The sequence below is a fragment of the Diabrotica virgifera genome, chromosome 1, assembly GCF_917563875.1.
Source record: "Diabrotica virgifera virgifera chromosome 1, PGI_DIABVI_V3a".
Taxonomy (NCBI): Eukaryota; Metazoa; Arthropoda; class Insecta; order Coleoptera; family Chrysomelidae; genus Diabrotica; species Diabrotica virgifera.
Window position 1 is genome coordinate 78,758,985 of NC_065443.1, and position 25,112 is coordinate 78,784,096.

At 33.1% G+C, this 25,112-nt stretch overlaps 1 protein-coding gene across 2 annotated transcripts in view; it reads right to left on the reverse strand.

The window, feature by feature from the left end:
* The window catches only part of LOC114349386 (uncharacterized), a 104,098-nt gene that overhangs the window by 8,537 nt on the left and 70,449 nt on the right, over positions 1–25,112 (reverse strand). Inside the window, exons 3-5 of one of the 2 annotated variants that reach the window (XM_028299735.2) lie at positions 16,823–17,287; positions 11,094–11,594; positions 7,944–8,037 (exon numbers count right to left, since the gene is read on the reverse strand). In XM_028299735.2, coding sequence (XP_028155536.2) covers positions 7,944–8,037; positions 11,094–11,594; positions 16,823–17,287 — 1,060 coding nt within the window. Of the gene's footprint in view, positions 1–7,658; positions 8,038–11,093; positions 11,595–16,822; positions 17,288–25,112 lie in introns of those variants that run through there. The other variant, XM_028299733.2, reaches the window with a different exon arrangement.

Below are 25,112 nucleotides of genomic sequence, written 5' to 3' on the forward strand. Positions count from 1 at the left end.
CGATACTTGGGCAACGTGATGAGAATGGATGGATGTGACTAAATTAAAATAAACTTAAACATGCCAGTAAGAAGGAGAAGACCTAAGCCCAGATATCTGGAAAATGTGGAGGAATATTTAAGATTGGAGTTGGGCGATAGAAAAGACAGGCACTCTACAGAGAAGGATGAAATAAGGTTATGTGGCAGGCCAAGTCTCACGAAGGGCTGTAGCGCCATCTCATGAGGATAAAAAGAGGCACAAAAAATAACAAAAAGCTTGATAAAAGCATTGTTCTTACTTCGTTATTGATTTGTAGACTCCCACCCAGATATTTAACGCTGGCTTTTACTTGAACGTCCTTGAAATTGTGATTTGTTAAACATTTTTATATTTTTTGACGATTGAGGGAGACTATTAGACCATAAATATCCATATATTAGTATGGTTATAGTAATGAATTTATTGATAGCATGATATTCTCCCTAAATGTATATAGATCACAAAATTTTGCTTATTGTAATAATTTTTGAAGAGAATAGTTTAAGACATAAATTATGAATTGTTGTACTTGTAACAACGAGAAAATTTGTAAGCTGAAACAGTTTTAAAACTTCTAATTTTAAATAAGTGAAATATTATACATGTATAGAAACATGAATAGAACTATAATGGTATCGGTATTATACAATTCCTTTATTTAGGCGGTAACGCCAACAATCCATAATTTTTAAATATTAACAACGTATCAAAATAAATACAGACAAGATACCAGATTGTTCATTTAGGAGTATTTCATTATTTTTGGCGAAGATCAACATATTGATAATGAAAAACTATCCAAATAACCCAAGTTATTTATTCTATCTGTCGTTTCTGTAGTACAATTTCCACTTTTCGGTTCTATAGTTATATGTTCGTCATTACCAATTCTATATGTCTCTCACCTTGTTGATGAAGATAGTATTGTAACCATCTTACCATATGCCTGTTCATTTTGGAGTCGATAGGTGATCAAGCTTCTTGTCGATATATTTATTGTTGATTTTATCACTTTGATTGCTCCATCTATCTTATTATTATCATTTCTGCGATGTGTATTTATTGTTTTGCTAGTGCAACATTTATAGCTATACATCACAGCGAATCTTCAAGGTTTATTAATTGATTTATCTTTAAGGTCTTTTTAACTATCATTTATGTTTGCTTCTTCACTCCCATATTTTTTATTAGCTGCCTTATGATACATACTTTTTGTTTACAGAAGTAGAAAGTAAAGTGCGCTTACACCGATGCCACAATTTCTTGGATCGAAAGCTCGGCATGCATTCAACGGCGTATGAGCGCAGTGTTAGTTGTTACTGCTATTCAAACAGACGCGACAAAACCTGCGCAAAGAAATTTTATTATAATTCGTGTTTGATATAATGTTAAATATTTATCTGCGGTTATGTCCATAAATTTTAATGTGTTCCATCGATTACTCTAACAGTTTTCAATTCCAAGGCTTTCAGTAGCCTTTGTTATTATCCTTTCAGTTCCATTCTCTCTGCATATTTAAATTTTTTCAGGTGGTACCAGTCAAACAACGTGTTTTTTTTCTATTTGATCTCTTCAAATTGGATATTTGATATTTTGTTAATGTATGAAATTCATCTAAACTTCCAGAAACATATTTCTGTAATAGTCCAAGAGGCAGCGCTGAAAAATCTCTTTGAGTTTACTAAAGCTAGATTTTTCAAAGTTGATTACTGTGATTGTGTAGAGAAACATACTGAGGTCGGTCAAGGTAAACGTAGAACAGGGGTTACTGAGAGGGTCTCAAAGTAACTTTCCTACGAAGGTAATTAAATCCAGTTATAAGGCTGAAAATCAGTACACACATTCTAAATTAAATATAAATAAAAGTTATTATAGTCGGTCAGCTGTATGACGGGACAAAGCCGGTCGGTCGGCCCCACTGAACGTACACGGTTATTCACTATATTTTGACCCCTTGTAAACTGCTTTATTTACAGAATTAGAAAAAAATGTAAAATACAAAAGTTATTCGATTTTTAAATTATCATTTTTTGACATATATATCGTACTAGTGACGTCATCCATTTGGGCGTGATGAAGTAATCGACTATTTTTTTAAATGGGAATAGGAGTCGAGTGCTAGCTCATTTGAAAGGTTATTCAATTCCCTATTCAGCAATATAAACATTGACATGTTTAATTATACAGGGTATGAAAAAAAAATTTTAATTAAATTAATTGTTTAATTAATAATTCAATTTTTTTTTGTACACCCTGTATAAATATGATCTTAATGTTTATAGTACTGTATAGAGAATTGAACAACCTTTCAAATGAGCTAGCACACGACCCCTATTCTCATTTAAAAAATAGTCGATTACGTCATCACGCCCAGATGGATGACGTCACTAGTACGATATATATGTCAAAAAATCAGAATTAAAAAATCGAACAACTTTTGTATTTTACATTTTTTTTCTAATTCTGTAAATAAAGCAGTTTACAAGGGGGCAAAATATAGTGAATAACCCTGTACACTCATTGGGGCCGACCGACCGGCTCTGTCCCGTCATACAGCTGACCGACTATAATAACTTCTATTTATTTTCAATTTAGAATGTGTGTACTGATTTTCAGCATTAGTAAATGGATTTAATTACCTTCGTAGGAAAGCAACTTTGATACCCTCTCAGTAACCCCTGTTCTACGTTTCCCTTGACCGACCGCAGTATGTTTCTCTACACAATCACAGTAATCAACTGTGAAAAATTTAGCTTCAGTGAAAAATTCAAAGAGATTTTTCAGCGCTGCCTCTCAGTCTAGAATTCGCTGTATGGGAGGAAAAATTCCCTCTGTCCTTCATATTTAACAATTTATATTCCGTCCAACACTATGGCACGTTACGCCCTATTGGGACTCATCACATGGTAGTCTAGGACAGTCTCGGACATACATAGAAAGTCAGGCACTCTCACCCAGATTTTCCACCACAGACACTAGTACCAAAGCGGCATCTACCTTCAATGGCAGAGTATAGAGACCACTTTGCGTCTCTGAACTACCGCTAAAATTTTAAAAAATTCTCCACAAATAAATTTTATTCGGGGTATGTTTGATATTCTTTCCATATATCTAATAACAATCAGTGCACTGCTTTATTATTGTTCAATTTTTTGCATTTTTGCGTAAATAAACCTTATACAAGATCTTCGAAATAATTTCAAAATTATCAATAAAAAGTAAGATAGAGATATTGCAGTATTATTCTGACAGATATTGTCTTCATTCATGAGACATGTATGACGTATTTTCTTTCATTTATTATTTGTTATATAGTTTTGGGTAATTTCAAGAATAGATTATGCGCTATATACAATCTTCGCCTGACTTTTCTGAATGAAATTTCTAGAACAAACTGTACATTGTCAAAATCAGATCAGTTTAATCCGTCGGATTATAATAAAACGATAAAACATTAAAATTAACAAAAATATGACTAAGTTTACTATAGGTTTATAGAAACTAATGTGATTTGGTTCTTATGAATAGAAGGTTAACATAACAAAAAAAAAACAACATAAATGTACAAAAACAAATTCTCTATAGCCTACGATAAATAACTAAAAAACAAATTTAAGCAAAACACCCTCCAATTAAAAATTACAGAAAATGTTACAGTTATTGCGGGTAAAATAAACAAACAAAAATAAAAATTAAGCAAAATAACAACAATAGCGCACCCACTTTTGTTAACATTTTCAACAATTGTTAACGTGAAAGACTGCAATGAGAAAAATTTTTAAACAAATGGTTTATCTCTATGTTTATTGCTCATCATTGGTTTTAACATGGCCATGAAAATTTTATACACTGTAGATTATTTTTTATAGAAAGAAATAATAGAACAGAAAAATATAGTTAAAGCAGTACCAGGTATATAAGAGACTCATTAATATTAAGCTCAGCGGGATGTTATTGTTGGAGGTATGGAATTCCATAAACAAGGGATCTACCTGTTTCATGATTCCTTGTTTACGTAATTTCACACCCCTAATCAAGGGCGGATCCACAGAATGGGTCATGCCCCCCCCCGCTAATTTAAAAATTTGTAGACAAATAAAATACTTTAATAGCGATGAGTTTTGAATGTCTTTATGGCACTCAAAAGTGTGTGAAAATTGCCTTAAAACTTAGCATTTTAACCCTAACATTAAAAAAAATTCCCACAGACCCCCCGTATCCCCCCCAAGAAAGTTCATGGCTCCCCCCAAAAATCGATCCTGGATCCGCCTTTGTCTCCAATAATAGACGGAGATGCAGCGCTGAAAAATCTCTTTGAATTGACTAAAGCTAAATTTTTCACAGTTGATTACTGTGATTGTGTAGAGAAACATACTGCGGTCGGTCAAGCGAAACGTAGAACAGGAGTTACTGCGAGGGTATCAAAGTTGCTTTCCTACGAAGGTAATTAAATCCATTTACTAAGGCTGAAAATCAGTACACACATTCTAAATTGAATATAAGTAAGTTATTATAGTCGGTCAGCTGTATGACGGGACAGAGCTGGTCGGTCGGCTCCAGTGAATGTACAGGTTTATTCACTATATTTTGACCCCCTTGTAAACTGCTTTATTTACAGAGTTAGAAAAAAATGTAAAATACACAAGTTATTCGATTTTTAAATTATGGTTTTTTGACATTTTTTAAATGAGGATATGGGTCGTGTGCTAGCTCATTTGAAAGGTTATTCAATTCTCTATACAGTACTATAAACATTAAGATCATTATTTATACAGGGTGTCAAAATTTTTTTTTGAATTATTAATTAAACAATAAATTTAATTAAAAAAATTTTTTGGACACCCTGTATAATTAATCATGTTAATGTTTATATTACTGAATAGGGAATTTAATAACTTCTCAAATGAGCTAGTACTCGACCCCTATTCCCATTTAAAAAAAAATAGTCGATTACGTCATCACGCTCAAATGAATGACGTCACTAGTACGATATATATGTCAAAAAATCATAATTTAAAAATCGAATAACTTTTGTATTTTACATTTTTTTATAATTCTGTAAATAAAGCAGTTTACAACGGGGTCAAAATATAGTGAATAACCCTGTACATTCACTGGGGCCGACCGACAGGCTCTGTCCCGTCATACAGCTGACCGACTATAATAACTTTTATTTATATTTAATTTAGAATGTGTGTGCTGATTTTCAGTCTTAGTAAATGGATTTAATTACCTTCGGAGGAAAGCAACTTTGATACCCTCTCAGTAACCCCTGTTCTACGTTTCGCTTGACCGACCGCAGTATCTTTCTCTACACAATCACAGTAATTAACTGTGAAAAATCTAGCTTTAGTAAATTCAAAGAGATTTTTCAGCGCTGCCTCTTGGACTATAATAGCACCCGCTGAGCTGAAATGAGTCTCTAAGATACCTGGTACGGGTATACTTCTATCACACCGGACGAGTTTTAGCATGGTCCCTAGACCGATCTCCATATGACACCATCTATTCTTGATGAGAACATCTGTGTTATCTTAATAGAGGACGATTTACTTCATCTCCATACTGCATTCGGAGTTTTTTAGTCTCTTACCTTTTTCATGAATGGAATTAAACGGAGACGGTTATGGCAACGAACGGAAAAGAATGAGAAATCTGGATCTACGCACAGAATTACGCGGAAAATTGTATTAGAATGTTAGTAATTTATAACTAAAAATAGAATCACATATCTGACGAATGTTCAACGACCTTCCGTGAAATAATGCACTTGCTAGATTACTATGCATTTTTTTCATTCAAAAATTTGCTCAGTTGTCCATCCAAGTAATTCTTTTCCGTTCCGACCTATTCCGCGAATGCGTGCACTAAAAACTAGTTAATATGATTTTCAAAATTTCCTCGTTTTACCTCTCGCGATAATAGGAGACAATTAGAAATTTAAATACACATTGTTTCAAAAGTTATGCATCACCTAAAATTATGCTCATTGTCATAGTTGATTTTTTCATGAACAGATTAACGGATTCCGCTAATCTTTTATATTATATATTTTTCTTTGGTATTTACACAGTTGGGTAAATATTTACTCAAACTTCTTTTTGGTACTTATACCAGGCGGAAGAAAAGAAATGTTTTTCTTATATTAAGATTGAGACACCCTGTAGGAAGGACAAGGTACAAAGGTATACATCAAATCTATGTTTGTCCCAATTATCTCCAAATCCGTGAAATCTCTTTCTTAAGTATCACACTGCCAAAATACGCTTTCACGAATAGTTTTGCTAAAGTCCCCTTCATGAGCATTTTTTAGTGCGTCACAAATGATAGAAAAAAAGGTAAGTCCGTGATAATACACATTTATAACATTTATTCTAACATGACATTTTAGTTAAATCCGACAGTTGTCACATTTTATTTGCAATTTGGCATAAAACAAATCAATTATGTTTATTGCATTTATAAAATGGCATTTTCTTTGATTTGTAGACTTATAAATTGTACAGATTATATTCGTAGATATATTATATAATTCGTAAATATTTTTTTTCGATTATAGCGCCATCTATCGGCAACTAGAATAAATGTTGTAAATGTATGTAATCACAGACTTGCCTTTTTTCTGTCACATACAATTTAATGCGTTAGAAAGAAATCGAAAAACTGTGACGCACTGAAAGATGCTCATGAGAAAAAGAATACTTATTTGATGAAAATCTTAAATCTTTTAAGATTGTAGAACAGCCAGACGTTACATGCTAAATTGGGAGAATAGGTTGGATGTTGCAACAATTCTTACTTTAATCCACTCATTTTCGATGTGATTTGATGAACTGTATGAGTCTGTGTACCTTCTAAAAATCTTCTGTAAAGCAATACTTGTAATATGAGTTTGTTATCTTATCATTTGGGATGTAATCCAAGGGCAAAATTCATTTTGAACGTTAAAAAATCGAACACTTTCTTGGTAGACTTCTTGACGAGAACTCGCTAGGGGAGTGGAATCACCGGGTTCACACCAATCCTAGGCCCCTTGTTTTGATTTAGGATTACGATCTAAATCTCATTCATATTGAGTAAATGATACAGAAATTGTTTTTATCCTTTCTAAAACTCTCGAAATGTTGTTGAAATCAAGTCTTCTAAAGCCATAATCTTTATCTTTCCTATAATTGCTGGTATTGATCCACTTTTTATAATTACTCATGAATTTGTTACTGTAGGATTGTTTTCCCTTCTCACGTTTTCATCAAACAATAGCGCTATATTTATAAAAAAATAAAACGAAGAAACCAACAACGCCATCTCTTATCGAACTACAGAATATTAAATTTATACTATTTTTACGCATATGAATTTCTAACCTAAGCGTTGCGTGTAATCTTTTTTAAACATAAAGGTAGCTAACGAAGGTACCATAAAAAGAACATTCAACGATTTAGTTGATTCTCAAGCAAATCTGATGTACAGAAAAGAATAAAATAGTATGCAAAAGATAGGACTGTTCATTTAGAAATGAATATATGGCTTTTGCATAAATTTGCTTTTCCAGTAATCAATTCACATCGAGATAAATCTGGCGAATAGGTTGGATGTTGCCTGGCTGTAAATAAGCGTATAAATATAAAAGCTAGTCATAAATCGTAAATAAATGTTTTATATTTACGGATATAAGAGTAGCAAATAGTTTAGATAAAAAACAATCTACAGAGCATACTTATTTCATAAGACCAATAAAGAAACCAACAACTTGAGGCACATATACGAATATTTTAATCCTCTACCCAATAATAAACCCTACAACGTTAATACTATATTTTATTCTGAGATTTTTTCGTTTATCTTCTCAGTGTTGGCCGCCACTTCGGCGAGCGTTGCTAGACCGAGAAGATCGTTACTTAAATTAGAATCTGTTTTGTTACCTAAGTGAGTGATGCTCTGTTTGTTTTTCCTCTTTTTGGACCCAACAAGTTGCGTATCTTTGTTCGTTTTTTGGATTTTTTTGCGATAATCTCCCTGTGAACAAACAATGTAATGGTTAATAAATTGTTTATCTGAAGGACAAGACAAAAATAATGCTAGAAACAGCAGCGATGAAAGCCCTTCGAAAAATCGATGGTAAAACACTATGGGACAGAGCTAGGACAGAAAAAGGACGAAGATGCAAGGTGGAGAACATTAATAGCTGGGTAATAAATGGAAGAGTACAATAGAATGACCATATCGTCGTAGCAAAGCAACAGTAGGATTTGTAAAATAATATAGTTTCGAGAAAACCGCAATTGAAAATTTTATGAAACTTCAGTACTTAATAACTTTTTTATATTTGAATGGATTTACATGAAATTTTGTTTGAGTACCTAATTTTACAGGCGTCACATAAGTTATATTAATTCACAAAAAAGTGAAAAATAATTGGGAAAAAAGTTATACTGTTACTGTTGAACTACTGTTGCCCTAAAAGATCTGTTTTTTTAACGATATCCGTAAATTTTTGTTATATGAACTTATATTGCACTGAAGTTTTGTTTAAAATTTTACAAAAAACAAAACAATTTTATTGCTCAAACATTTTATTACATAAATTATAACATGAACATACTTTTCAATTTTTCCAAAAATTTAAGAATTTGACAATAAAGATAATAAACAAAATAAAATGAAAAAATAATCAGAATCAGTTTTGGTAATAGCGGATGCTAAAAGTTGTGAAAGTAAAAGCATACTATTGCATTTTCTTAAATCAGTGCGAAATTTCTAAAGGGGGAAAAATGTATAAACATTTTCAATGTAATTGCAATACGAAAATGCAGCAGCTGCATAATACTCTGGTTAAATCGGAGAGTACAGGAAGAGTCTATACCGGTTTCGAAGGTCTTTTCCCCTTCATCAGTAGTCCCATATCCTCTTCTCTCCGCCTTTTCCAGGCATCACACTTTGGGCCCTTCCGAATTGCAAAGAAAGAAATGTCACGGATGAACTAGAGCCATCTACCGAAAAACAAAGTAAGTTATCAATCGAAGTCGCACAGAAAACTACAATAAATATCGTTTCCATACCACCAGATTGACAACAGGTGGAATACTGTCTTTGATTACACCACCTGAGATTTTCAAAATTTATAAATCAAACAGGATGTCGAGGAAATTAAGAAGAGAGAATTTTAAATAATTCACAACTCATCTGCTCAGCGTGGTAAAAGTTCCAACAAGAAAGACTCCTTAATACTCCTACAAAAGAGTAAATGAAGTAAAAATGTATAAACATGTTCAATTTCTTTGCAACACGAAAATGCAGCAGCTGCATAATACTCTGGTTAAATCGGAGAGTAACAACATCTGGTTTCCTAAGGAGAAGCTGCAGAGTAACAAGGAGAGATAGAATAAATAACATAGAGATTAAGAGAAGAATGGGAGTGAACTCAGACATAATAGACTACATCGAACAGAAGAGATTAACCTGGTACGGACATGTCAGAAGAGCAGACCAAAATCGGTGGATAAACCGAACAACAGAGTGGAGCCCGATAGGAAAAAGGAAGAGAGGCAGACCCCGAAGATCCTTCAGAGATGAAGTAGACGAAGCAATGGAGAGAAGAAATCTACAGGAAGGGGACTGCCAAGACAGAAAGAGCTGGAGATAACGGTTGAGTGAAGAAATACAGTGAAAACTGTGGAAATCCTTAGTATATATAAATCGGAGAGTGCAGGAAGAGTCTAAAGTGGTTTCGGAGGTCTTTTCCCCCTCATCAGTAGTCCCATATCCTCTTCCAGATTTAACCAGAGTATTATGCAGCTGATGCATTTTCGTGTTGCAAAGAAATTGAAAAAGTTTATACGTATCTCGTACATTTTTAATTAATTTACTCTTTTGTAGGAGTATTAAGGAATCTTTCTTGTTGGAACTTTTACCACGCTGAGCAGATGAGTTGTGAATGATTTAAAATTCTCTCATCTTAATTTCCTCGGCATCCTGTTTGATTTATAAATTTTGAAAATCTTAGGAGGTGTAACCAAAGAAAGTATTCCATCTGTTGTCAATCTGGTGGTATGGGAACAATATTTATTGTCGTTTTCTGTGCTACTTCGATTGATAACTTGCTTTGTTTTTCGGTAGATGGCTCTAGTTCATCCGTGACATTTCTTTCTTTGCAATTCGGAAAGGCCCAAAGTGTGATACCGGGAGAAATCGGAGAGAAGAGGGTATGAGACTACTGATGAGGGGAAAAGACCTTCGAAACCGGTATAGACTCTTCCTGCACTCTCCGATTTAACCTGAGTATTATGCAGCTGCTGCATTTTCGTGTTGCAAAGAAATTGAACATGTCTATACATTTTTAATTCATTTACTCTAAGGAATCTTTCTTGTTGCAACTTTTACCACGCTGAGCAGATGAGTTGTGAATTATTTAAAATTCTCTCTTCTTAATTTCTTCGGCATCCTGTTTGATTTATAAATTTTGAAAATCACAGGAGGTGTACCAAATACTATGAACTGTAATACATACAACTCTTGACATTTCCCATTACATTTGAGGAAGCAAAAAAATAGCGCCATCTAGGCGGTCTACGGTGATAACCAGAGCAATCTAACCTTACATTTATAAAATTGCTTTATTATTGTTTTTGTGTAAGTGTTTGAACTATTTTTATTTTAATTTAATTTAGCAAAATTAGCTTGTTATTCAAAAATTTATAAAATTAAATTTGAATGTTGAAGTCAAATTTTACGTTGTCACAACGTAGTTTCACCGCAAGCCGACAGTGGCGCTAGTGGCAACGTGCTTCCAGATTTCTGTGGGAGTTGGATGTATTACAGTCAATAGTATTTGGTGTAACCAAAGACAGTATTGCATCTGTTGTCAATCTGGTGGTATGGGAACGATATTTATTGTCGTTTTTTGTGCTACTTCGATTGATAACTTACTTAACTAGAGAAAGAATTCGAAAGAAACCATGTTTAAAGAGATAGATGGGACATGCGAAATGTCTGTGAAGCTGAATATTCGTAGAGTCCAACAGAGGAATAAAAGGAAAGATAATTATGATATAGATACAAAAAAAAATGCTTACCTCAGATTTGCTGCGGGCTTTTCTTTTCTTGCTATCGCGTTTTCTCTGTGTAAATTCTGCATAGCTCAAACTTGGAAGATTTGCTATCCTTAAATCTAAGTTAAAATTTGGAGGGCCATTCTTGCCCCCGTTCTCTGAGGTCTCGGATATGCTGCGTACTCTCTTGACCTCGGGTTCGACGTCAGATTCAGTTGCGACGTCGTTATCGAAATCGTTTTTGATATTGGTACGTTCTGCGAGACGTTTGATAGTATTACCTAAATCTAACTTTGGTGTTTCTGGTTTTTCTAGAATATTCATTTCTTCGTCCATTCTAGAATCGAGACGAGTTTGCCTCTGATAAATAAATCTGGTGTCCTTCTTGTTGCCGAGTAATTTACCTTCGACCATGAATTTCTCGTAACGCTTGCCTTTGCACATTCTCTCAGATTTTCTAGGTTCTTTTAAGCCGTTTGTATCGGGAAAGCTGTCTTGATATTTTGCAGGTGAGACTTCCATAGCCTAAAATAAAATTATATCAGAAAATAATGTTATCTCAAAGATATATTGAACCCAGTGACCAGTGTTCTCTGGTTTCCTCGAAAGCGGTACCGGAAAATTACGACCGCAATATTGCGGCGAATGACGTCATACAAAACTGTAGCACGCACAATAATAGTAGCGATTTTCAAGGATGCGTTGGAAGCCACCGCAACGCAATGTGGCGGTGCCGGCATATTGAATGCGGCGAGGAACATTCAGTCAACGGTTTATATTGTTTCTTTTTATATTGTAATAACAAATAAATAATAAATATTGTAATAACAGATAAAATAGGTATACATGTTTTATCTTATAAAAGTTAACGTTATCTAAAGGTGTTTTTTACCATAATGTGTTTATATTAAAGTGACGAGCGCGCTAATAACCGGTCAAATAACGCAAAAGATAGAAAACATAATACATTGTGAAGTAAAAAGAGATGAAACTAGTAGAGGTGGAAATTATCGATATAAACGTCTAAATTAACATTACATTACATAGTTACCCACCTTTAGACGTATCGAAGGAGTATGACAACTGTCACTGTGACAGTTTTCAGGAGAATTTTATAAAATACTTCTGTCACAGACGTCTAAATGTAGAAAACTGTGTAATCTAATGATAATTTATATTATACCTTTATATCGATAATTTCCACCTCTACTAGTTTTATCTCTCCTTATTTCACAATGTATTACGTTTTCCATCTTTTGAGTTATTTTGCCGGTTATTAGCGCGCTCATCACTGTATATTTATACATTACGTAGGAAAAATGAAAGAATATCCATGAACCAACATATAAAACACGCTGTATTTTCCTGTCACCGTGTCATACAAAAATTTGGCCAGCGCAAGTACATGTAATAATAATTATTATTACATGTACTTGCACTGGGCAATTTTCTTTGTGACACGGTGACAGGAAAATACAGCGTGTTTTATATGTTCGTTCATGGGTATTCTTTCATTTTTCCGACTATATATTTGCTACCGATAATGTTGTAACTACAATGGGACTATCCGCTACTTCAGTAGTGGCGGAGCCTGGCCGAAAATAGGTTATAAATATATAAATTTATCAAATAAATGTACACATTTCTTCAAAATAAAATTATATATAACATGGTTTACTTTTGTGTTTGATGTAGTCAAACCGTAATGGAAATACGCACTTTAAAAACAGACATAATTTCTGCTCAGGAGTCACTGGATTTGGAACACGGTTTGTTGGTATCGCACAAAGATCGTCTTTTATATTATATCCTAAGACGTAATCAAATAAGCCCGGCGTCAAACGAAAATATTCTCTGAACTTATTTTCGTTAATAGCTATGTACCTAGATGGCGACAAATCAAAATTTGATATACACCCTTTACAGTCCTATTTTTAAAAAGTCCAGATTCACTTCTTCTATGAATTTTTTTCTCTGATTCCTCACGATCCCGCACTACTAAAAGAGCAACATTGAGCTCGTCCATGGTCGCTCGTTTTCACCGCAAACAGTACTGATAGTCCAAGAGGCAGCGCTTAAAAATCTCTTTGAATTTACTAAAGCTACATTTTTCACAGTTGATTACTGTAATTGTGAAGAGAAACATACTGCGGTTGGTCAAGCGAAACGTAGAACAGGTGTTACTGAGAGGGTATCAAAGTTGCTTTCCTACGAAGGTAATTAAATCCATTTAGTTGGTTTGTGCCCATTGAATTGGCAAGTACCTAGCATCTTCGAGCAGGGAACCATGGCACCCTTTTAGCATGTGTTCCACTTTATCCATTAACATCGACTTGTAGTAATAACATTTTAACATATTACATTATGTAAACCATATATGATGATGTTAACACTATTTACAGTGTGCTAATTTCAAAACACTCGGCAGGATGCACTGAAGATGTTCTGTTTAGAACGAAAACGTTCTGCAATCGATGACATTTTATAGTTTTAAATAAACGATTTTATACCAGAATACATCTCGAAGTTTTTACTTCTGTATTGGTTTTTTAAACTATGGTATACAGCCAACTATTGGGATTTTCCCATTGATTTTTTTTTAAATCCATTTACTAAGGCTGAAAATCAGTACACACATCCTAAATTAAATATAAATAAAAGTTATTATAGTCGGTCAGCTGTATGACAGGACAGAGCCGGTCGGTCGGCGCCAATGAATGTACAGGGTTATTTACTATATTTTGACCCCCTTGTAAACTGCTTTATTTACAGAATTAGAAAAAATGGAAAATACAAAAGTTATTCGATTTTTAAATTATGATTTTTTGACATATATATCGTACTAGTGACGTCATCCATTTGGGCGTGATGACGTAATCGACTATTTTTTAAATGGGAATAGGGGGCGAGTGTTAGCTCATTTGAAAGGTTATTCAATTCCCTATTCAGTAATATAAACATTAACATGATTAATTATGCAGGGTATCCAAAAAAATTTTTTTAATTAAATTAATTGTTTAATTAATAATTCAAAAAAAAAATTTGGACACCCTGTATAAATAATGATCTTAATATTTATAGTACTGTATAGAGAATTGAATAACCTTTCAAATGAGCTAGCACACGACCCCTATTCTCATTTAAAAAAATAGTCGATTACGTCATCACGCGCAGATGGATGACGTCACTAGTACGATATATATGTCAAAAAATCATAATTAAAAAATCGAATAACTCTTGTATTTTACATTTTTTTTTCTAAATCTGTAAATAAAGCAGTTTACAACGGGGTCAAAATATAGTGAATAACCCTGTACATTGTATGTACTGATGTGTGTACTGATTTTCAGCCTTAGTAAATGGATTTAATTACCTTCGTAGGAAAGCAACTTTGATACTCTCTCAGTCACCCCTGTTCTACGTTTCGCTTGACCGACCGCAGTATGTTTCTCTACACAACCACAGTGATCAACTGTGAAAAATTTAGCTTTAGTAAATTCAAAGAGATTTTTCAGCGCTGTCTTTACGTCTATGATGACGCTTTCTGAGTTTACACATTTCATTGCCGCAATGAAGAACCTTGAATTTTCCACCGCAATCTGACGTCATTCATCGCAATATTGCAATCGAAATTTGTCGGTACCGCTTTCGAGGAAACAAAGGCTTTACACTGGTCTCCCTCTAGAGTGAAGACTTTCTTAATGACGATTTGCAAAATATTAAGTCTGGACTGGGATTCCGAGACGTGTAGAAATCTATCAATCGACTCGTTTCTATACGACTGGTATTCCGTGCATCAAAATATTCGCCTCGAAGCGTTCACCAGAAAGCGAAGTGTCGAGTTGTCGAGACGTATCGCTTTCTATCATTAATCGCCACGTGACAAAGAAAGAAGGTATTTTGTGTTGTACTCCAAGTAACAGCTCAGCGTTGCCACATTCAGTAAATTTCTACTTTTTGGATAGATTTTTGATATTTTTTTTTAAATTCAGTAGGCAATATTTTTTAGTAGATTTTTGGTATATATCAACATTTTGTTATGACTAAAATGAAATTAGCTTTTTAATAGTATTTACCATATTTTTAAATTAATAGGCAATCAGTATGCAATATTTTTGAAGTTATACTTCTTTACGATCGAGAGTGAAATTTTATCACATGCCGGGCGCATGCGCACACAGACAGTATGTATGTATAAGCGCTGTCAGCGCAAATAAGTCATATTATATCATATAAAAGAATATATTAGTGTTAAGTAAATGTATTATTTATTATACTTTTTGTGTCTTTGGGTTAGTCTTCCTCGGGAATAAGATATTTTATAATAATAGTAAGTATATTTAAAGTATTTTTATATACTTTACTTCGTCAGTATATGAGAAATCTTGTAACCTGTCAAAGCAGAAGGGATATAGCTCAGTGGTAGAGCGTGTGACCGGAGATCAAGAGGTCCCGGATTCAAATCCCGGACGATTAATTTTTTTTATATTTTTGGTATCGTTTTAATAAAATTTTTTTTAAATTGGTAGGTAAAGAAAGTTGTTTAATATTTAAATAAAATACAAACAACCTGTTAAGTATATTAATTTCGTTCAAATCATAATAATAGAAGTATAAATTCTTACGTGCGTACAAAGTACACACACAATCTTTTTTTAGTAGATTTTTGGTATATATCAACATTTTGTTATGACTAAAATTAAATTAGCTTTTTAATAGTATTTACTAGTATTAATAATATCTTTAAATTAATTTTCAGACTTTTGTTACAATTTCCTAATGGCATTACCGAAAATAAGATTCAGGACGTAGTACGTAGATAATGAATCCAGAGAAATGAAACTGGAGTCTGGGTATACATACAAAACTTGTTTGTTTCAAGCAGCAGTGCAAGTAGTATTTCGGGTAATATTGAAGAGTTCTGGCATTCGGTGAGACTATTAAAAGCTAACGACGGAAAGTTAAAATATCTAAACAATGTAACTTTGCAAAAAAATGTTGCGTTTACCCGTTTCTAATGTAAAATTCGAAATATTTTTTTCCGTTTTTAACCGTATTAAAACGTATGATCACAATAAACTTTTGAATAAAAAATGTATTTTCAAGATTATTTGCCAAAGAAGGTATGAATGAGGTTGGGAATTGTACCAAATTTGATCCAGACATGCAGATGTTAAAATCAATGGATGACAAAATATTATATAAAAATATTAAATATGAAACTGATAAAAATTAATTACAAGCAACCTAAGTCATTTTGTTTCCCAGTTAAAATGTAAAAAAAGTTTGGTTTTTTTACAAACATTCACATTATATTAATTTCTAGTTAAAAAACCATAAAATTCTTTATAAAAGGTATATTTGTTAAAATCCCTATACAGGGCTACATTACGGAACAGAACTAGTTTTCAATCGGTTGACCAATCATCATCAGTGTTTGCGTGAATATAACAAACCACCAAAGTAAAAAATATTTGGGTAAAAACCCTTTACAATTAATCCGCCATAGGAACATAGAAATAAAGTGTGAAATTAAACATGGATCTTTAAAATATCCAATGTTTCATGCTCTAGGTACCATTGAGCTCGAATCTGACTTGTTCACATCATGATTTTATGGTAGCAAGTGAGACCACTAGAGTATTAATCATATTATATGAGAACATTAAGATGTTTTGATTGATATAGGGTGGTGTTGTTAATTTGAATTTGAAATAATCGTGATGTATAATATGATGAAAAAATATTCTTACCTTGCTTGAATCCTGCAGCATCATACCTCCGACTTCTTGGTGTGCTTCTTCTATGCCGTTCATTAGATTTCTTACACAGCCTTTGGATTCAAAATATTCAAAATATCGCTTCTTGATCGGTTTCGGCGGAGTGGTCACTTTGGTAGTATAAACAGGACTGATGAAGGTTTCGTCATACTTCTCCGCCTTCAATACGTTGTTATTGCTTTCCGGTTCTGTCTTTGGTGTGGAAACAAAATTGTTCATGAGAGAGGTGAGGCCACCGAGTTGAGATTCGTCAGCCAGTTTACCGGGAGTAAATTCGGGTACGGGTGAGGTTAAAGTTGATGTGTTATTGGAAGGACTAGATATGGGTAGATGGGGTTTTGGAGCTGTTATAGGACGGGTGTTTAAAGTGCGCAACGGAGGTGCCGGAAGTTTGTACCATCTGAAGTCAGGATTGGCTGATAGGAAGGCGTCTTTGTACTGAAAGAGAAGATATTATTTTACACAAATTTGTTTATTTATTATACACAGGCATATTATTTATTATATAAAAGTTATATCATAAGTTATAGCAAGTTATACAGTGCTAGTCAAAAGTCCGTACCCCCCCTCGTATCTTTTTAACGGTTATACCTATAATAGTGAAATTTGGAGGGAGGAAATAAACGAACGCGACCTTCTTAACTAGTCACGACAGATGACGTAATAGTGACAGATGACGTTACAGAGCCAATGAGACCGATAATTTTAAATGGGACCTTATGGCAAGTGACACCTCGTTTGAAAGGTATTCTAAATACCTATTCAGTCATACTAATTTTCTTGGGTTTTAGTTGATTTTGGTGAATAAATTAAATGAATATAATATTTTAGTTTCGCATTTAATTAATAAAAATTCAAATCTCCGCCTATGGTTTTTTTGTCAAAAAGGTTGACGTATTTCAATTCTCTAGTAGTTTTTACGTCAACGTCAACCTATTTGACAAGTAATTATATGCGGAATTTTGAATTTTTATTAATTAAATGCGAAATTTCAATTTTATATTTATTTCATTTATTCATCAAAATTAGCTTAAACTCAAAAAAAAATTAGTATGACTAAATAGGTATTTTGAATACCTTTCAAACGAGGTATCGCTTGCCATAAGGTCCCATTTAAAAGTATCGGTCACAGTGGCTCTGTAACGTCATCTGTCACTATTACGTCACCTGTCATGTCTAGTTAAGAAGCTTACATCCGTTTATTTCCTCCATCCAAATTTCACTATTATAGGTATATCCGTTCAAAAGATACGAGGGGGGGTACGGACTTTTGACTAGCACTGTATAATTATTATATCCAGGCCAAATGGCGATGAAACTTTAAAAAGTAAATTCCCATATTTTCTATTTTTTTAAATCTGTGTAAAACTCGCATGTTATAATTGCCATCATTAAAATTACCACGAAGATAACAAAATGCTTCAAGAAATACGAATAATGAAAACCAAACCAGAAGGACGAATCAGATGAAACTCTATATTTAAAAAAACCTATACACAAGTAAAAACTTCGAATTGTATTTTGGTATAAAATCGTTTATTTAAAAACTATCTAAAAGTCATCCACATGGATTGCAAAACGTTTTCGTTCTGATCAGAACATCTTCAGTGCATTCCGCAAAGTAGTTGTAACTAGCACACCAATGAAGGTGGTAACTTCATAATATATGGCTTACATTATAAATTTCAATAAAATATTGTGACTACTAGTCGATGTTAAAAGATTAAATTATGTATGTGCCTAAAGAGCAACATGCTTCCCTGCTCGAAAAAACTAGGTACTTGCCATTTCAATTAGCACAGACCAACTAATGTGCTAATTGAAATGGCAAGTACCTAGTTTTTTGGAGCAGGGAAGCATGTTGCTCCTTGGGCACATACATAATTTATTCTTTTAACATCGACTAGTAGTCACAATATTTTATTGAAATTTATAATGTAAGCCATATATTATGAAGTTACCACCTTCACTGGTGTGCTAGTTACAACTACTTTGCGGAATGCACTGAAGATGTTCTGATCAGAACGAAAACGTTTTGCAATCCATGTGGATGACTTTTAGATAGTTTTTAAATAAACGATTTTATACCAAAATACAATTTGAAGTTTTTACTTCTGTATAGGTTTTTTTAAACTATGGTATACAGCCAACAATTGGGATTTTCCCATTGATTTTATTTTTCTTTATATTTAAACTAAAAAGTCACGATCAAAAGTCAAGTCAATGGACAATAACTACAAACTACATACAGAATAATAACAATTGTCGTCTTGTCATTAAAATTTACAATGGAATGAATATTGACCATTCAAAGAGGAGATCTGAGTAACACGCTGCTTATAAATAAATAAATACAACATCACTTATAGTTAGACAAACATAATAATTGTTTGTCCAATTATCCATCCATAGTTCTGTCCTATATCTTATATCTTAACAACAGTAGTTAGTTGCCTAGGGCATCCCTGCCATTTCGTTCGTTGCAATCCGTAACTGCACGCCGAGGTTTGTCCTGGTTGGGTCAGAGAGAGCAGCATATTATGTGCCTCCTGATGAGAGACTAATAAGTTTCGAAACCGGTAGAGGTGCTTACTGCACTCTCTGATTGAACTAGAATATAATGCGGCTGTAGTTTCGTGTTGCAACGAAATTGAAAATGGTTATTCATTTTTGATTTAAAATATATATTTAACGCGCTTTCTAAACTTTAAAAGATAAACATAAATTTATTATTGATTTAACTTCGTCAACTGTGAAGAGTAATTGAAAAATTCGGGGCGACTGCATCAATTGGTGATGCTAAACACATTGCTTGTCCAAAAACAAGCCGCTCAAATGTCAATATCGAAGCAGTGAGTCAGAGTTGGTGAAAGTCCAGGAACATCAATTCATCGTCATGGACAAGAATTGCAATAATTTGCAAGAAGCTCTCTACAGCCTAGACCCACTGAAGTATACTCATCTCTATGTTTACAAAGTCAATTGAAAGAACTAAAGCTTAATGACCATTCATAGTGAAGAGAAATGGTCGAATGGATTATTGAACATCAACAAGTGGATAAGCACATTTTCACCTTGATGGCTTTGTTAATCGTCAAAATTTGCGCATTTGGGATATTAGCACTAACAGGCGACTGTCGAAAAAAAATGCATCTACAACGTGTCACTGTTTGGTGCGGATTTTGGACTGGAGGCATCGTTGGACCGTATTTCTTTGAAAATGAGGCTGGTCAAGCAGTGACTGTTACTCGTGATGGATACCGCAACATGATAACAGAGTTCTTTCTGTCTAAATTGGATGATATGGATGTGGACGATATGTGGTGTCGACAAGACGGTGCCGTATGGCACACAGCCCGCGAAACAATTCAATTACTGCATGAGGCATTTCCTGGCCGTATACTCTCTCATTTCTATGATCAGAAATGGCCCTATAGATCGTGTGATTTAACTCCACTGAATTTCCTTTTATGGAGTTATTTGAAGTCAAAGGTCTATGCCCACAAGCCTACAACCACCCGTGAATTGAAGGAGGAAATTCAACGCTGCAGCAACGAACTTCAGTAACCTTTATGTAAAATGATCCTGAAAAATTAGGACAAAAGAGTGCGTCTGTCAAGCATTACTTGATAGTGTCGTGGAGAGTTGTAAGGAAGCAGGTCTGGATCTGAACACATCGCACCCTCAGTGCAAGACTGCAGTAAGTCAAAATAAGTAAGTTTCGAGATAAAGACGATTTTGTTTATTTTCGTGCTAATATCGGTGAAATAAGACACAAATTTTAAGAAAAATTAACATTTAATTATGATTTTGCATGCTTTTCAGCCTATATTACATTAACCAAAAATAGAAATTTAAATAAAATAATATTAATGCAAAAAAAATTAGGAATTTCAAAGTTACAACACTTGCACGGAAAAAATTGTTAATCACTACACATTTAGTATTAGAATTTCAAAGTTACAACAGTTTTGCACGGAGAAAATTGTAAAAAGCGTAGACACATTTACTTTTACAGTAAAACCTGTGTTACCGGCCACCTGTACTAACGGCCAGTTTAAAAATTAGACTAGACTACAAAAACTGGCATTACCGGCCACCTTTCTATATCGGCCAATAGTTCTTTCATTTTTAGTGGCCGTTGCTGACAGGTTTTTCCGTAGTAGTTGTCCTCTTCTCGTACATCATCTTGTGCCAAAATATTTTTATAAAAACTATGGTGGGCTTCTGGTATCATACCCGAATGGCATAAGTATATCAAATCTTTCTTTTTGGCCATTTGAATTTTTGGCTGTTCTTTGGCAAGTTTTCTGAGAATAGATATTTTTGACCTCTCAGTATTGTCAATACACAAGTTTTAAGATAACTTTTTTTCCTTTTAAAATCTTATGGAAAATAAATATAATATCACACAAAGGACATAAAATTTACATGAATAGATTGGTCTCGAAAATCTTTGTTTATTGTCTCAGCCGTTAATGGATTACGTAGACGCTCTGTATATTAAAATTAAACACCACAGATATAGATATTAAAATAACAAATATCTTACTTTTTTCACTGCTTGTTATAGAATCCGTTGCAACGTTCCGTGCAAAACTGTTGTAACTCTGTTACATTAGAGTTACAACAGTTTTGCACGGAACTTATGTTCAAAAACGCAAAATAGTTAAACTGTTGTTGTTGTAATATTTAGCCCATTAAGCATTTGAAAGTTACTAAAGTTTTACAGGGGATAGATATGCATGTTTACAATCGAATCCCATGATTACTTCATTTTCATAAAATTTTGAGTTACTGCAGTCTTGCACTGAGGGTGCGACATATACAAAATACTCGTAATAAGTAAACAACAGAATATAAAACCGCCTATATATGTAAATAATACCAAACTTGAGCAAGTTGATCAAATTGTTTCTTTGTATCTCAATTAAATTGTAACGCAGCGACTCACGGCGAAATTAGCTCTAAGATAGAGCAGACCAGAGCCGCTTTTAGAAGGATGTCCAAGTTATTATGTAACAGAGACCTAAAATTGGCATTGCAGATCCGCCTACCTTGCTGCTACGTGTTCTCGGTTTTACTTTATGGTGTCGAATCCTGGACTGTGAATAAAATCGATCTAAACCGCCTTTGAGGCTTTCGAAATGTGGTGCTATAGAATATGTAATTTTAAAAGTTTCTTGGGTGGAGAAGATTTGAAACTCCACAATATTAGAACGTCTCAGCAAGACTACTGAGATTATAAAAAGCATCAAGCAGAGAAAGCTGGAGTATTTCGGACATGTAATGAGAAGTCCCAAATATAGGTTGCTGCAAAATATTATGCAAGGGGAAATATCAGGCAAACGCAGTCCAGGACGAAGAAGAACCTCATGGTTGAAGAACTTGTGAGATTGGTATGGCGTTGATAGAAGCAGGCTATTTGGGTGACAGTGAAAAAAATTAAGATAGCTATGATGGTAACCAACGTTCTGAAAGGACATGGTACATGAAGAAATGCGTCTGTGCTAGCAAAGCCCTTGAGGCCATTTGGTTGATGTGATATTCTATACATAATCCTATCCTACGTTCTTTATGTTTTAATAAAATATTACAATCTAAAGAAAAAACAGTGTTTTCGATCCAATTCAAATTTATGATTTAATAAAAAATTAAAAGAAAAAAACAGTGTTTTCTATCCAATTCAAATTTTGCGTAAATTATGCGACACTCTTTAGAAGTGTTTTTCAATAATAGTATAATGTATGTATTAATATGTATAAAAGTAGGTACTTCTAAAGTATTCTTCATAAATAAAACCTTTTTTCTACAAACGTGTTAAAAATGCAATTTTTAGCACTCCATACGAGCGTTAAAAATGCTACTTTAAGGCACTAGTGCTTTAATAGTTATTTATGAAACAATTCGTAAAGTATGCTTTTTGCGAACGCACGAGACTTTTAGAGCACTCGCTCCGTTGTCGCTCGTGCTGTCGTGCTCTAAAAATCGCGTGCGTTTGCAAAAAGTACTTCACGCACAGTTTCATACAATATTTTATCTACGATAAACAAATAAAAGAAACTGTAACTCTTCGTCACTGGAATTCATTTCTATTCTACAATTTTTAGAACTTTGACATTTAAAAATCCTAACTACTTTCAAACCACAAAACTGTCAAAAATTTTGTTTTAAGTCATTGCTCATATTGTCATCACCATGACAACGCGAAAGTTAAGGATATTTGATTATATGAAACTGTGTCAAAAAACCCGTTGAAAGTGTGCGAAAAAGTAAATCCCATTTAAAATACATTGTTACTTCACGCACACTTTAAACCCTTCACGCACTGCTATCTATAATGACAGTTTTCACAAACTAAAAACTTATACATAATATGACATAGAGTAGATAAAAAATTTTTAAGGCACTGCAGTTAAAAAAGACAAATGTCAGATTTTGAAACGTCAAAATATTTATATTTCATTTATTAACATTAATATTAATAGTACAACTTGCACAATTTGAAAAAGGTGGTTTAAAAGGTTTTTTAAAATTTAATTTAAACTTTATTATTGCATTTTTAACATGTTTGTACAAAAAAAAACTATTAAAATTTGTTAGAATATACAACAATAAAAGTAATATGTATTCTATAGTTGTTATGATTTACGTATTGACAGTATAGACAGTTTTGATGTAATGTCAAGAAAAATATAAAAATGGAATGTCAGTCAAGTTCAAGTCAAATTTTTTTAGATATTGTCCTGTAATTGAGAATGAATAAATTATAAATGTTGATGTATAAGACGTTTGTAGAAAAAATATTGTATGATATACGTGTTAAAAAGTACATTTTTAAGGCACTCATGTGAATTGCAGAATTCGCTTCGCTCATTCTGCAAACTTTCACATCCGTGCCTTAAACGTGTACTTTTAACACTTATATCATAAATAACTATTAATGGAATATATATACAGTGTGTAATTTCAACTAATGCATTTAAAATCTAAATTTAAAAACAGTTTACGTTTACGTTGATGATCTTTGCCCCTCTGAAAATCTCGGAGATACCATCGAATCAAATCATATCTTATTTATCATCAAACAATGTTAATTGATTTTTATATTACTATAACAATGTTGGTATTTGTTTATTTAGTAAACACGCATATGTGCTATTATTTGCATTTTTAAGATATCAATTAGTATGCAAGATAATAAAAAGTACAACAACGTTTATCAGCAGTGTTTTTAATAAAATTTATGTTTTACTATCAAGTTCGAAATAATCGAGATAACAACCATTTATTGGGGTATAACGACAGTAAGAAATTTAACCTTTCTGTGTGACTAATTGAACTGAAAACCCTTATTACAATTTATGATTTATAAATGAAACATTTCACCGATGTTGTGGTTATAAATAGAACTATGGCTAAGTAAAGCATTCCAAACGATATGGGTTTCCCATGTAAAATTAAAAATTACCGGATAGATGATAGATCTACTGTTCTATAAATTCTTGGAATCAATTCTTTTTTATAAAAATAATTTAGACGTTTTTCAAATAATCTTGTTTTAATTGAACGTATTTGTTCATTATTTAACCTATTAGGTAGTTTAACCTTAAGTTATTTTGAAAACTTTATTTTTGAAAGATCTTCACATAAATTACACAATTAAATGAATGAATGGGAAAAGTATTTTTGAAGTGTGTAAAAGTGTTAGCTGGGAGCTTTTGGCTATAAGAGTATAAAGCCATCTTTAGAGCTACGCTACAATAAAATAACTGTACTAAATTTACAATCAAGATGCAGTAGAAATAAACAAACCGAGACACGTTAAATGCTACTAGGAGCACTCCCGAATCATAATTTACAATGTATAAACTTTGGAAATCATGATTTGGGATTTACATTGTTTATACATTGTCAATTATGATTCGGGAATGCACCTAGTAGCATTTAACGAGTATTGGTTTGTTTATTTCTACTGCATCTTGATTGTAAATTTAGTATACGTAAGTAGTACTACCTAACTAATTTTCAATGTTACAATGTTTAACTTACGTCAAAAACTATAAAGTACCAAGTACCACTACTAAAGAGAGATCCCATTTTTTTGTTGAAAAAAATTTTATAGAAAGAATATTTTATAGAATTCTTCCGAAGATAAAAAAAATTAGAGGATACACCTAGTAGCATTTAACGTGTATTGGTTTGTTTATTTCTACTGCATCTTGATTGTAAATTTAGTATACGTAAGTAGTACTACCTAACT